Raw genomic sequence first — 14,149 nt, 5'->3', positions numbered from 1 at the left:
ATAGAGTTTAGTTCTTAAAGTACAGGTTTCTGCATCAGACACACAGTGTTCCCCAATTTGCATTATTCATGAATTTCTCTTCCTGCTCTTAATTGCATGTTCAGATGCATGCATTCTGGAGTTGGGACATCCTTTAAGTGCCCTGAAATGTTTGCAGATGTGTACTAGATCAGTCCTGAAATGTTCAAGTAGGATGTGGGTACTCTGGGATCAGTCCTGGAAATGCTCTCAAGCAGATGTGGGTGGGATTTTGGATCAGTCCTGAAATGTTCAAGAGATGTGACTAGATCAGTCCTGAAATGTTCAGATGTACTAGATCAGTCCTGAAATGTTCGCAGGTGTGTACTAGATCAGTCCTGAAATGTTCGCAGGTGTGTACTAGATCAGTCCTGAAATGTTCGTAGGTGTGTACTAGGTCAGTCCTGAAATGTCTGTAGATGTGTACTACGTCAGTCCTGAAATGTCTGTAGATGTGTACTAGGTCAGTCCTGAAATGTCTGTAGATGTGTACTAGATGTTTGCAGATATGCTTTGCTAATTATGTCAAGTGCTATTGAGAGTTTGAGTAACGTGACTACTGAGAACTGACCCTTGGAATTAGCCATATTGCAGGGTAGGGGTGAGGGGACATTAGCCTGATTGCAGAGGGTTCAAGAGGCAATGGGAGGAGACAAATGGGAGAAAACAAGTATAGAAGTCTTTCAAGGCATTTGGCTACAAAGGAGAGCAGAAAAATGGGAAAGAGCTGGAAAAGAAGGGGTAAAGGGAGCTCTTTGAGGAGTAATGGCACTCCTTTCCCTGTGAAACGGATCCCTATTCCCAGGTCACATCAACACTGATCAAGTCTTTCTTTCTTTCAACTTCTGTCACGCCCATAGTTGCTCTAGAGCCACTCCCCGTAATCTCCTAAACCTACCTTACCACCAGCCTGCATTATCTTTATTGCCCTCTTTCTCCATCAATTTATTCATTATGTAGACCAAATGAGTACATTTCCAACAAAACTCAGGCATTTTTAGTAGGAGAATGAAGGGGTAAAATTGAGCAGGCAATCGCGGGATTTTCTTTAGAGGGAGGGATTGGGGTTGGGATTGGGTATGACTCTAAACACTCCCAAATTAATACATTTTTGACCCATCACCCAGGTCTCTTGGAAACTGAGGTTCCAGAAGCGGGAGCCCCTGAAGAATGTGCTTTTCATCTTGGCAGAAAGAGCTCGGGACCCCAATGCTAAAAAGCGTCACATGGCAATGAGAGGCCTGGGAACCATGGCCCGTGAAGCCCCTGACAAGGTAGGGAAGGAGAGTGGGGCTCAGCCAGCCCCCCAAGCCTCTCCAACCCTCTTGGTGTGGAGACTCCAGGGCTGGAGTATGGTCTCTGAGGTATTAGTTATCTATCACCCCAGAACAAACCACCGCACACACTTAGCAGCTTACAGCACCACATGTTGATTATCTCGGTTTTCGCTGGTCAGGAGTCCAGGTGTAGCTCAGCTGGGTCCTCTGCTCAGGATCTCACCAGGCTGCAATCAAGTGTCTGCCAGACTGCATTCCTTCCTGAAGCTCAGGGTTCGCTTACATAGTTGTTGGCAGAATTCAGTTACTTCCCGTTGCGGGACAGAGGTTTCTGTTTTTTTGACTGCTGTATGCTGGGGGCCACTTTCAATGCCTAGAAGCCACTCTCTCACAGCATTATGTAGACCAAATGAGATGTTCGTAGATGTGCACTAGATCTTTGTTTGTAGATGTGTACTAGATGTTTGTAGATGTGTAGATGTGTACTCGCTTCCTCCAGGCCAGCAGGAGGGTGTTGCCTCCTCCTGTCTGCTAAGATAGAGTGTTATGGGCTGGGCTGCGGTGCCTCACGCCTGCAGTCCCAGCACTTTGAGAGGCCAAGGCGGGCGGACCACTTGAGGTCAGGAGTCAGGAGTTCAAGACCAGCCTGGCCAACATGATGAAACCCCATCTCTTTTGTATTTTTGTAAAAATACAAAAAATTAGCCAGGCATGCCTGCAATCTCAGCTACTCGGGAGGCTGAGGTATGAGCAGAGATCACCCCAGGCACTCCAGCCTGAGCAACAGAGCGAGACTCCATTTCAAAAAAGAAGAAAAAAAAGAGTCTTATGCAATATAAAGTCATGTCTGTAGTCGGGAAGCGAGTCACAGGTTCCTTCTGCACTCAAGCGGAGGAGACTTATTCAAGGTGTCACTCATTCAGGGTCATCTTAGGCTCATGTCACCTCAGCAATATCAGTTGTGGGAGACAGAGCTGCAGGAAAGATAAACTCACAGCTGTTACCCTTCCTGATAAATTTAAGTGATTTTTTTCTAGTAATGTATGTTTGTTTCATAAAAGATGTTTTTTTCACCTCCTCCTTTACCATCTGCCAACTTCAGTGCTCATTTTGTCTCCTCCCCACTATACAGGTACCTAGTTCTCCCCAGGCCCTGAGATCACCCAGGTCTGCCGCCCTATTTGAAGAGCCCTACCCAGCTTCACCCACTCACATGCCACACTCCAGATCACTCTTTCTGTTTTCCTTCCTAGGCTGAGTTGGGCTCTTGGGTTGGGTTAATGGAGCTTTTCTATTTTAATGAGAGTTGTGCAGATCTTGAAAAAAAGCCTTGGTCTCTTAATTCAAGTCCTAGGTTATTAGTAGCCTAGATGTGGGGTTGCTTTTCAACCCATGGGGAGCAATTCCTGTGCTATTAATGCTTTCAAACATTGGTGACAGGTGAGAAAGCATAAGAAAATTGTCCTCGACCTGCTGGTGTACGGATTGTATGACCCTGTGAGTTTGGAAGTCATCCATGAGAGTATGAAGACTCTGACCGTCGTTCTGGGCAAGATCCAGGGGAAAGGTTTGGGTTCCTTCTTCATAGACATCACACTTCAGACCAGGACTTTATTAGATGATGTAAGTAAATTAGAAAAATTCTGCTTTATTGAAATCAAAGTGGGATTAGAAATGTGACTGTGGGGCCGGGTGCGGTGGCTCATGCCTGTAATCCCAACACTTTGGAGGCCAAGGTGGGTGGATCGCGAGGTCAGGAAACAGAGACCACCCTGGCCAACATGGCGAAACCCTGTCTTTACTAAAATACAAACAACTAGCTGGGCCTGGTGGTACACGCCTGTAGTCCCAGCTACTCAGGAGGCTGAGGCAGGAGCATCACTTGAACTTGGGAGGCAGAGGTTGCAGTGAGCCGAGATCGCACCACTGCACTGCGGCCTGGCAATAGAGCAAGATTCCATCTCAAAAAAAAAAAAGACATGTGAGCTGTGGATGGTTTGTTGCTGTGGGAACAAGGTCTCTATTATTCACTTATTTGTTAACACATCTTGTTGAGAGACTAGTGCTGTGCTAGGGTTGGGAGGACATATAAAGATGCATAGAATTTTATCTCTACCCCTCAAGGGTTTTTTTGTTTGTTTGAGACAGGGTCTCACTCTGTCGCCCATGCTGGAGTGCCATGGCGTGATCTCGGCTCACTGCAACCTCCGCCTTTTGGGGTCAAGTGATCCTCCCACCTTAGCCTCCCAAGTAACTGGGACTATAGGCACATGCCACCACGCCTGGCTAATTTTTGTATTTTTGGTAAAGATGGGTTTTCACTATATTGCCCAGGCTAGTCTCAAACTCCTGGGCTCTAGTGACCTACCTGCCTCGGCCTCCCAAAGTGTTGGGATAACAGGTGTGAGCCACTGCGCCTGGCGAGTATTCATCTTAACAGAGAAGTGGGTATATGTACACTGATGATGATGTACACTGATTGACTAACATGTAGTCAATGCTCTCTTATAAATGTGGCAATAGCAATGATTAGCATTTAGTGAGCCCTCACTGTGTGCCAGGCACAGTGCTAGGCAGTTTACATGAATCATCTCATATAATCGTCACAATAACCCTGTGAGATGGGCACTGAAATTATCTTCACTTTGTAGACAAGGAAACCAAGGCACAGAAAGGTTAGAACTTGCCCAAGTTCACAGAGCCAGGAAGTAGCCATGTCGCCAGCTCCTCTGACTATAGGGCTGCACTCTTAACTCTCAGATGACAAGTCAGGCTAAGCAAAAAGTGCACCGGCACATTGTTCAGTCCGAAACTGAGAAGTGTCAGAGACCCTGACTGCAAGCTAACAAGTTAGCCTGCCAGTTATTCTGTCCCTGAAAGACAAGACCTACAGAACAGCGAACAGACCTTTTATTTACTCCCAGAGAGATTTGCAGCATGTCCCCAAGCCGTAATTCTCTCTGGAGCCACATGGCGAGAGCCAGATGTGTCAGCAGCACAGGAGGGGAGAAGAGGCCTTGACCTTATGTAACTTGGAGCTCATATAGGAGCTGGGCACCTGTGTCCCACCTGCTCCAGAGACACAGCGGGATTTTTGCTCTTGAATGTAAGCCAGTTCTCTCTGGGGAGGGAGCGAGGAAAGGTCCCTACTTACCACACTGGAGTGTAAGCAGATGTCTCTGGGGAAATGGCTCTAAATCTCCTGGAGGTGCCATCTGAACTTCCAGAACGTGTTTGTCGTTCAACCACTTTTTTTTTTTTTTTTTGAGACAGGATCTCGCTCTATTGCCCAGGCTGGAGTGCAGTGGCCTAGGAACACAGCTCACTGCAGCCTCAACCTCCCAGGCTCAAGCGATCCTCCCACCTCAGCCTCCTGAATGGCTGGGACCACAAGTGCATGCCACTGTGCCTGGCTGATTTTTGTAGTTTTTGTAGAGATAGGGTCTCACTATGTTGCCCAGGCTGGTCTCTAACTGGGCTTAAGCAATTCTCCTGTCTCAGCCTCCCAAAGGGCTGGGATTTCAGGCATGAGACATGTGCCTGGCCTTCAACCGTTTTTAAAAACCCTGGTTGCCTGGAATTTTTGAGCAGAAATCCCTGGCCACGTAGAAACACAGAAATTCTTATGCAGAGCTGTTTGCTGACAGTTTATATCTCGATTACAGATAGCACTCTCCACTATCTGAGGCCCGTCCCTAGGAGGATGGGCATCTGTTTTACATGTCTATACATCTGTTTTACATGTCTATACATCTTATAGCATTAGGGTGTGGCTTTGGATGGGGTACATTCTCCATTAAAATTAGTTAAACACACACACACACACACACACACACACACACACACACACACACCCTCACTGATAGAGCAGTGAAGATAATACAACCCTAAGCCAGGCATGGTGGTGTGTGCCTGTAATCCCAGCTACTCAGGAGGCTGAGGCAGGAGGGTCACTTGAACCCAGGAGTTGGAGGCCAGCCTGGGTAATGTAGCAAGATGCTGTGTCTAAAAAAAATAAAATAAAATGCAATCCTAAGGCAATTTCGGTATGCATCATGTGCTAAACTTTTAAAATATACTTCACGATACCATTAGTGGTCCTCAGTCTTGCTGGGTCTCTGTGACCCCCAGTTCTTGGTGCTCCTTCCCCCCTGTGAAGGCCCACCCCAGCCCTCCTCCCTCTGGTTTACCTGGAGGAGGACTTAGACTACAAAACCCGTGCACCAGGAGTCAGGTGTTTGGGTTGCTATACTGGCTCTGTTACCTGACAGTGTGATTTTGGTCAAGTTTCTTAAGTGCCTTGGGCCTTGTTCTCCTCACCTGGAAAGGTAATACTTGGACCAAACAGCTCACCTTGGAAAGAAAGAGAGGGTGGAGTCCACTGAAATGCACTCAGGGACAAACCCACCAATCAGACTGGAATCAGGGAGAGGTGGGAGGGTGTTGGGGGAAGAAACATGATTATTATATCCACTGCAGATAGGAGAAACTCAGACCAAAAGCAAAGAGGAGAGACTTGGCAAAAATGCTGGAGTAATAAACAGGGAACTGGTTGAATGAATTTTGGTGCAGAAAAGAAAAAGAGAAAGAAGAAAAGAAAAAGAAAAATGAAAACTCCTTTGTGTATTGACATAGAAAGAGCTCTCAGACTGATGAACACTCAAGGTGCATAACAACAGTGGCGTGTGCTTCCATTGACGTAGAAAAGAGGGAAAGGATCACATGATATACATCTTTCTTCTTTATTTTCGGGAGAGATATACACAAAACATAACTTTATTAGCTTGTGGGGAGGAAAATTTGGTGGCCGATGGAGAGGAGTGGGAAGTAGATCTACTTGTTCTATAAAGCTTTTTGGTTATTTTGAATTTTGGGAACTTTATAAATGTATTCTATCTCCAAAACACGAAATAATGAACAAAAAATCTGGGAATGTGGGAGTAGCACTAGTGATTTCCCAGGCTAGCCCTCTCATCTGCTGGAAAAGAGGTTCATTGAAGCCTTTGGGCCCTCTTCAAGCCATCCCCACCCACCCAGTTAAGTGCTTTAGACCAGATCTCACTGCCCACCCTGTAATGTACAGCCAAGATTGACGGCTGTGATGTGTTCTGATTGACGGCTGTGATGTGTTCAGATGCAATTGCCTTTTGATAATGATCTGGCTTTCTTATTGTTTTGTCGACGGGGACCACAGGAGAATGACAGTCTGAGATACTCGGCCTTTGTTTTGTTTGGGCAATTGGCTGCCTTTGCTGGGAGGAAATGGAAAAAATTTTTCACCGGTCAGGTTAAGCAGACACGAGATTCCCTCCTGATCCATTTACAGGACAGAAACCCCCAGGTTGCCAAGGTAAGACCTTGACTCTGCAACCAACAGAGTGACATCTCCATGCTATTCATAAAGGGAGTTGCGAGTTGAGACACCAGACCCTGGGGTTCCTGCTAGCACTGCTGTAGATACTTAGCAGCGTTTCTTTATGCATCCTAGACAAGGTGCCTCTTCAGTGTGTAATCTCTCTTTGAGCAAGAGTGTTATTTTCCATCTGCCCCACCTGCCCAAGCCCAGTACCTGTCAATGCTAGATAAGCTCAGGGTAATGGGGTTGGGGGCAGAGAGGCACAGATTTAATCAATGGTGCAGCAGCCCACATAATGAGGATATTTATTCATGCCCAATTAGCTTTTGTCATTGTGCTTGGTATAGATTTCCCACCTATAGCTGCTTTTCTTTTGTTTCTTTTCTTTCCTTCCTTTCTTCCCTTTCTTTCTTCCTTTCTTCTCTTTCTTTCTTTCTTTCTTTCTTTCTTTCTTTCTTTCTTTCTTTCTTTCTTTCTTTCTTTCTTTCTCTCTCTCTCTCTCTTTCTTCTTTCTTTCTCTTTCTCCTTCGTTCCTTCATTCGTTCGTTCCTTCCTTCCTTCCTTCTCTCTCTTTCTTTCTTCTTCTTCTTTTTTTTTTTGAGACAGAATTTTGCTCTTGATGCCCAGGCTGGAGTGCAACGGTGGGATCTCAGCTCACTGCAACTTCAGCCTCTGGGGTTCAAGTGATTCTCCTGCCTAAACCTGCTGAGTAGCTGGGATTACAGGTGCCCGCCACCATGCCCTGCTAATTTTTTATATTTTTAGTAGAAATGGGATTTCACCATGTTGGCCAGGCTGGTCTCGAACTCCTGACCTCAGGTGATCCACCCGCCTCAGCCTCCCAAAGTATTGGGATTACAGGCATGAGCCACCTCGCCTGGCTCCACCCATGACTTATTAATTTCTTCTGGTAGTTTTGTTTTATTCTTGGAGAAAATGTGTCCTAACAAGGTTGGATCAACTTCAGGCCTGCTTTGGAGTGGGACTTGGTGAACGTTTCAAACCAATTGGGAGAAAAGCTTTCTACCAAACCACTTGCCTTCTTTAAGTTACTGAGAGAGAAATTAAATTTCGGAATCCAGTACTACTTTTGATGAGATAATAACAAGGGCTGTGCTAAACTATAAAGCTATGCCCTTCCCGCCAGTCCCCAAATTATAGACATGGCCGTCTTATAAGCATACATCCTTTAAGATTCAAATGTTGAAACTACCTGGAAGTTACTTTCACACTTTCAGTGGCCCCCTGACCACAGATTGGGTGCAATCCTCTGGGATACTTTTCCTTGCTTGGGATTATAGAATGCTCTAATAAATAAAATAGTAACATTATTTTTCTCAGGCTTGCAAAACAACATTTCGAGCCTGTTCTCCATATCTGAAACTAAGGAAGGAATACAGCTTCCAGAGCGAAGAAGATCAAAGGAACACTAAGCTCTACCGGCAGCTGGTGAGTGAGCCAGGGTAGGAGAGAATTCTCTTCCGGTCCCTGCCCGCCTGGTGGTTAACACGGAAGGTGGCCAAGCACAAGAAAGAGATATCCCCCATAAAATGACTCAGGCCAACTATGTTTTTTTTCTTTCTTTTTTTTTTTTTTCTGGACAGAGTCTTGCTCTGTCACCCAGAGCAAGTACAGTGGCACCATCTCGGCTCACTGCAGCCTTCACCTCCAGGTTCAAGCGATTCTCATGCCTCAGCTTCCTGAGTAGCTGAGATTACAGGCGTGTGCCACCACACCCGGTTAACTTTTGTATTTTTAGTAGAGATGGGATTTCACCATGTTGCCCAGGCTGGTCTCGAACTTCTGATCTCAAGTGATCTGCCTGCCTCGGCCTCCCAAAGTGCTGGAATTACAGGTGTGAGCCAGCATGCCCAGCCAAGCCAACTATGTTTTGATTGTAATCGACCCATCATACAACGTAAATGACAAAACGCCTAGAGGATCAAGCACGAGATATATTGGCAGTTCCAGTTCAGGTCACTAGCTGGACGCAGGTGATGCCTCCACCTGTCCTGCTTATCCACGTGCCCTGCACTGACCACTGCCTACTAGTTACATAGTCAAGGAAGTTTGCTGAATCCCGCCCTCACGCGTACCTTTGCTAATTTCTTTCAGAGCCATTATCATCCAGAGATCCTGCAGTTCTTCTACGCAAATAAAATTCTGTAAGCGCAGAGCAGCAGGGAAATGGTTCTATGTGAGGGCATTGCTGAGCCATCGTGTTCCCCTGTTTTATCTCACTGGATGCCTCTTCTTCTTGCCTCTTGGGATTGTAATGGAAAAGAGGGTGCTGGGAGAGCAATCAAAGGCAAAAATAATACATGGAATTGTATGATTATATCTAAAGTAAAATTCTAGACTGCTTTCACTTATTTCATTTCCTCCCCATACAAATTTGATGAGCAGGTACACACTTTCTTTAAAACATTCCAAGTGTATGTAGATTCAGTGCTTATTTCTCAGCTTTTTCTTCCTTAGGTTCATCTCTGTCACCTAGCTTTTATTTTTAACACTCAATTTCTGAGGCTTAGGACAATACTTGTTACCTTAAGGTTTTTGTTTTTTGTTTCTGTTTTTTTTTTCTGGTTTTTGTTTTTGTTTTTGGTGTATTTGCTATTGATACCTTTTCTTGCCAAGATTTATTTAAAGTTGGCCAAGATACCAAGAAGGTGGCTTGCAGGGGTATCTTTAGCGTCTCATAATTGTAAACAGTCATTGCTTTCAAGATCATCCAAAACAAGAATTAATAGAGAGAAAAAAATATATAAAGCCTGTGTTGAAAATCCTCATGCTCATGATTACTTAAGGGATAACAATAGTAGGTAACACTTACTGAGTGCTTACAATTTAGTGGACCGCGGTCAAAGTGCTTTTTGTAAGTTCTATTTAATACTTGCGACAACCCTATGAGATAGTAACTACTACTATTGTTCTCATTTTATAGATAGAAAGCTAAGACACAGGGAAATTAGGTAACTTGCCCCAGATAACTCAGTAAACAGTGGAGCTGGAATTCAAATGCGTATGGTCTGATTTCTTGAGCCCATACTTAATAACCATGCCATCCTGCCTGTCCGTGGAATAACTGATGGATGGTTAGAAATGTTAAAAACAAAACAAACACAAAGGTCTCTGCTTCTGCTCCTCTACTAAGCCCAGTTAACTTTTGCTTTTATATGTACTAAGTATACCTTTTCGTTAATTTATGTGAGCTGAGTGTATGTTTTTATTATTTACTTTTTGGCTATTAATGCCAATTATTTTGGTGATCAATCCTAGTTATCTGAGGAGTCACATCACTCATAAAAATCACAAGAAAAATCTCTTAGTCCCGCTCCCCCTCCCTCCAACCAGATTGCATCCCAGGCTTCTATAGAAACTCTGGTACCACCCCTGAACTCAGTATCCAGGCCACACCCAGAGTGTTTTGTTCAAGACAATTTAAAACACGAGAGATTATAAAAACTACAGCAGGATCTTAAACAGCATTCTGAGAACCAGGAATTCAATTTTCCGCTGTAGCTCCCAGGGACAGGGTGGTGTGACACAGATGTGGGGGTGAGGAGAGGCCTAGGCGAGATGAGGATGTGGGAGATGGCAGACGGAGTGGCAAGTGCCAGGCAGGAATGGATTTTCTTCCTTCCTGTTTTGAATCTGAGGAACATGACAGCAAGAGATTTTAGGAGGGTCACAGGCTCAAGAGGGTGTGGGTGGTTCTGAGCTGTAAGCCCCCTGCCCCTCCCAGCACCTGCTCCCCGGATGTTGGCCTCTTCGAAATTTTGTTGCAAGGTTGGTTTAAACTTGATGCAGTTCCATTAAGTGATCAGTGAGTGGTCTGAGAAATGACTGCATGTGGCTGGCATTCAAAAAGGTGGGGATAAGGTGAGATGGGTGGGGTTATGTGGTATAGAGTAGAAAAACCTATGCAGTTAACGTCGCCGTATTGGTTAAAATTGTGGAAGATGTGGTTGAATTATTTGACTTTAAGATTCCACAGTAACCTTTTATTTTGATGGCCCCCAATGAGTCATGCCTCCTGATACTCATGTCCTTATTTAGTCCCTTCTGTTTGAATCTGGGCTGCCTTTGTGACTTGCTTTAATCAGGAGATTGTGATAAATGGCACTGTGCTGGGCCTAGAACCCTGGCAGTTTCCTCGTTTGAATTGTGGGGGAAGCCAGCTGCCACATAAGAAGTTGAACTACCAGGAACAAAGGAGAGTGCCTGAGATCACCATGTGAAGGAGAATGGAGACACCAACCCACAGCAGAGTCCGAAGCCCAGACACATGACACAAGTTGTCCCTTCCAGCCAGACCCTAGCCATTGAAGCTACTCCAGTTGACACCATATGGAAAAGAGACAAGCGTCTGTGTCAAGTCCATCTCAATTGCAGAAGCATGAACAAAGAATCAAATGATTGTTGTTTTAAGTCATTAAACTTTGGGATAATTTGTCACACAGCAATAAGTAACCAAAGAAGATTCCTTATTATTAACTGTTATCTTGGCTAATTTTGTTTTGCTCTTCATAAGTCCTCTTTGAGTTTAAATTCTATTTCCAGAAATTTATGTTATCATGCAATTTGGTGGCAAGAGCAAGGGACCATGTTGTTTTTGTTTGTTTGTTTTGTTTGTTTTTTTCTGTTTCTCACCATACCTATCACAGGGCCTGGCCACGTGATTAAGGAACATTTGCTCAATGACTAAATGATTCCAAATTGCAGAGGGAATAAAGTCCAACGTTCAGTCTGCCATTTCAGGCTTTCAACCTTCCTTTTCTTCTGTGACTCTCTTTGCTTCAGCCAAGTTTGGGTCTTTTCTCTTCTTTCAACATGTCTTGGTCTCCTACACCCCTTCACCTTGGCTCAATCTGCTATTTCTGTGTTGAGTCCCCTCACCTGTGCACATCCACCTGGACTCACATGCACACACACACACACGCACACATTTCACATGTATATCTTATCTGTACTCCAACGCCTAGGTCAAGTCCTGACCCCCCCAGTCATGAAGAGCTCCAGTCTCTGAATTCCCAGAACATTCTAGTGATAGTATACCACTTATATCTTATCTGAAAGGTTTTTTTTTTTTTTGTTTCCCTATATGTCTTTTTATGGTTTTTTTCCTGTTAAGATTGAAACTATGGAAGAAGGCAGGGCTCTATCTTGGACATCATTTGTATCTCCCTGGTGACTGCAAAAGTACTCTGTAAATGAATGTTGATAAGGGGGAAAATGTCAGAAAGTCATCTGAAGCTGTCACTCCTTCCTGGGAGGAACCCATTTTGACAAGTGAGAGTCATCGATTTCATTCCTTATAACCAATGTACAGGTTACTTTTATGCCTGTGCATTTCAAGTTTCCCCTTCCCCGTGTTTATTTGAATGCCAACCCAAAGGTAATGTTTTGACATTTCTTAATTTTGAATATTAATTTTGAACCTTATTGAGCAGTTGAATGAAAGACAGAAAAAAGGAATGTTCAAGTGCCCCGCCCCCCATGCTAAGTGCTCAGGGTAGACCTATGCTTGGTCCCTTGTGTCTCTGGCACTCATGAGATGGGTCTTTCTTTCTTTATTTTTATTTTTGAGATGGAGCCACGCTCTGTCACCCACGCTGGAGTGCAATGGCACGATCTCGGCTCACTGCAACCTCCACCTCCCAGGTTCAAGCGATTCTCCTGTCTCACGCTCCTGAGTAGCTAGGATTGCAGGTGCCTGCCACCATGCACAGCTAATTTTTGTATTTTTAGTAGAGATGGGGTTTCATCATGTTGGCGAGGCTGGTCTCGAACTCCTGACCTCAAGTGATCTGCCCACCTTGGTTTCCCAAAGTGCTGGGATTACAGGCGTGAGCCACTGCATCAGGCTGAGATAGGTCTTTCTTAAAGGGGAGAGGGAAGTGGTGGAGAGAGAGGAGAGAAAATGACAAAGGAGGTGGCTGAGAATCTAACAGGTGTGACCAATTCTGCTAATCAATGAGAGCAGAAGCCTGTGAACTTCCAGTCAATAGACTACTTAATTGGGGGAATGCTTTACACGTTATAAAAAAGCACTGGAGTGTTTGGAAAGTGAGAAACAACAGCTATGAAGGGTAGGTAGCAGTTAGTGTTGTATGGAAGACAGATATTTTGTGCGTTTCTGCATTTTCTAAGTTTGCTGCAATGAGCATGTATTACTTTTATAGTTATAAAACACATGCAAAAGTGCCCTTTTAAAATGAAAAAAAGTCCATGAGTGTAAGTGATATACATGCTTGGAAAGCCTGGGATGGTCATTGTTTACCCTCGGTAGTATGTGTTTGCCTTTGTCCTTTTGAGACATTTTGTTTTAATCTGTTGATGACAATAACCTGTTGATAATATAACTTGATGACAAATAAAGTGACTTATGATTATCATTTTATTTATGTTACTGAACTTACATTAATTCTGTCTGATCACAGTAGAGTAAATCTTTTGTTCCTTTATTTACATGTTAAATGGTTTCAGAAAAACCCTGGGTTCTAGATAAATCCAACACATCCTAATTTACTGAGGAGAGATGATTTGATATGCAAAGACACCTACTATTTACCAAGTTAAGCACAGACTCCCAAGCCAGACTTCTAAGATTCCTTATAATAAACACCAACCTAGAATTTCCCATGATGCTCCCTCATTTCCTACTGTCTGGAATACTTTCCAGTTCCTTGTTTCTATCAGCCATTCCCTGGCCTGATTCCAAATGCCATTTTCTTCAGAGGTAGAGCAGAGCTGCTAGGAGGATGCAGCCTGGCTCTACCATTTAGCCAGGTGTGAGCAAATCAGCGCATCAAGCCTCAGTGTGCTGATCTGTGAAATGGAGACGATAACCCAATGCATAGAATTGCTGGGCTGCAAAGATTCAATTAAGTCACACTGAGCACTCTTGGTACATAGAAGGTGCTCAGGAAATGTTAATTATTTTTGTTCCTCATTCCTAACACACTCTCCAGATAGTATTTCTGCTCTTCTTGAAGCTGCCCAGGTCTTCAGACAAGTCCATTGATATTTGAGCGTTACCCTGATCCACCAGTCCTGGAGATAGCCTCCGTATCCTTTATTAGTTCTCCAAGAATGTGGCTTCGAGTCTTGCCTGACATGGGTGTTCAGTAAAGATTGGTTGAATTCACTGAGTGGCAAATGCTGGCTTTTTGACCAAGTAGGAATCTGTCACCTGATAGGTTTTGGAATTTTTATAAAGATGAGAATCATAACAATGAGAATAGCAAGTGGTTCTTTCCCACTCCACCCTTTCGGGTGTGTGATTGCTCAGAGCGGGAGCAGTGCCTTTTTACACTCTTGAGGTGGTTTCAATAGATCCTGTTCATTCCATCCTAATATTCCCAACAGCTCTGTTAAGAATTCCGTATTGTATCTTTTAAGCAAGCTCTTGTTGATAATTAACACCTCACCTTCTGTTTCTGAGGGTGATGCTATTAATCATGTTCCTTTCAAGCAGATGAATTTCCTATAGCAG

The 14,149-nt window shown here is 44.2% G+C and overlaps 1 protein-coding gene across 5 annotated transcripts in view; it reads left to right on the top strand.

Annotated features, from left to right (window-relative positions):
* MRO (maestro) overlaps window positions 1-13,054 on the top strand; it is a 49,284-nt gene extending 36,230 nt beyond the window's left edge. For 3 of the 5 annotated variants that reach the window (XM_031658835.1, XM_031658834.1, XM_031658831.1), the window contains 5 exons: window positions 1,146-1,292; window positions 2,736-2,918; window positions 6,490-6,645; window positions 7,993-8,100; window positions 8,767-9,023. In XM_031658835.1, coding sequence (XP_031514695.1) covers window positions 1,146-1,292; window positions 2,736-2,918; window positions 6,490-6,645; window positions 7,993-8,100; window positions 8,767-8,820 — 648 coding nt within the window. In that variant the 3' untranslated portion in view covers window positions 8,821-9,023. Of the gene's footprint in view, window positions 1-1,145; window positions 1,293-2,735; window positions 2,919-6,489; window positions 6,646-7,992; window positions 8,101-8,766 lie in introns of all 5 variants that reach the window. The other 2 variants (XM_031658833.1, XM_031658832.1) reach the window with 1 other exon arrangement.
* The last annotated feature ends 1,095 nt before the right edge of the window (window positions 13,055-14,149 follow it).

This window comes from Papio anubis, chromosome 19 (genome assembly GCF_008728515.1).
Source record: "Papio anubis isolate 15944 chromosome 19, Panubis1.0, whole genome shotgun sequence".
Taxonomy (NCBI): domain Eukaryota; kingdom Metazoa; phylum Chordata; class Mammalia; order Primates; family Cercopithecidae; genus Papio; species Papio anubis.
This window is presented reverse-complemented; position numbering and strand designations above follow the sequence as displayed.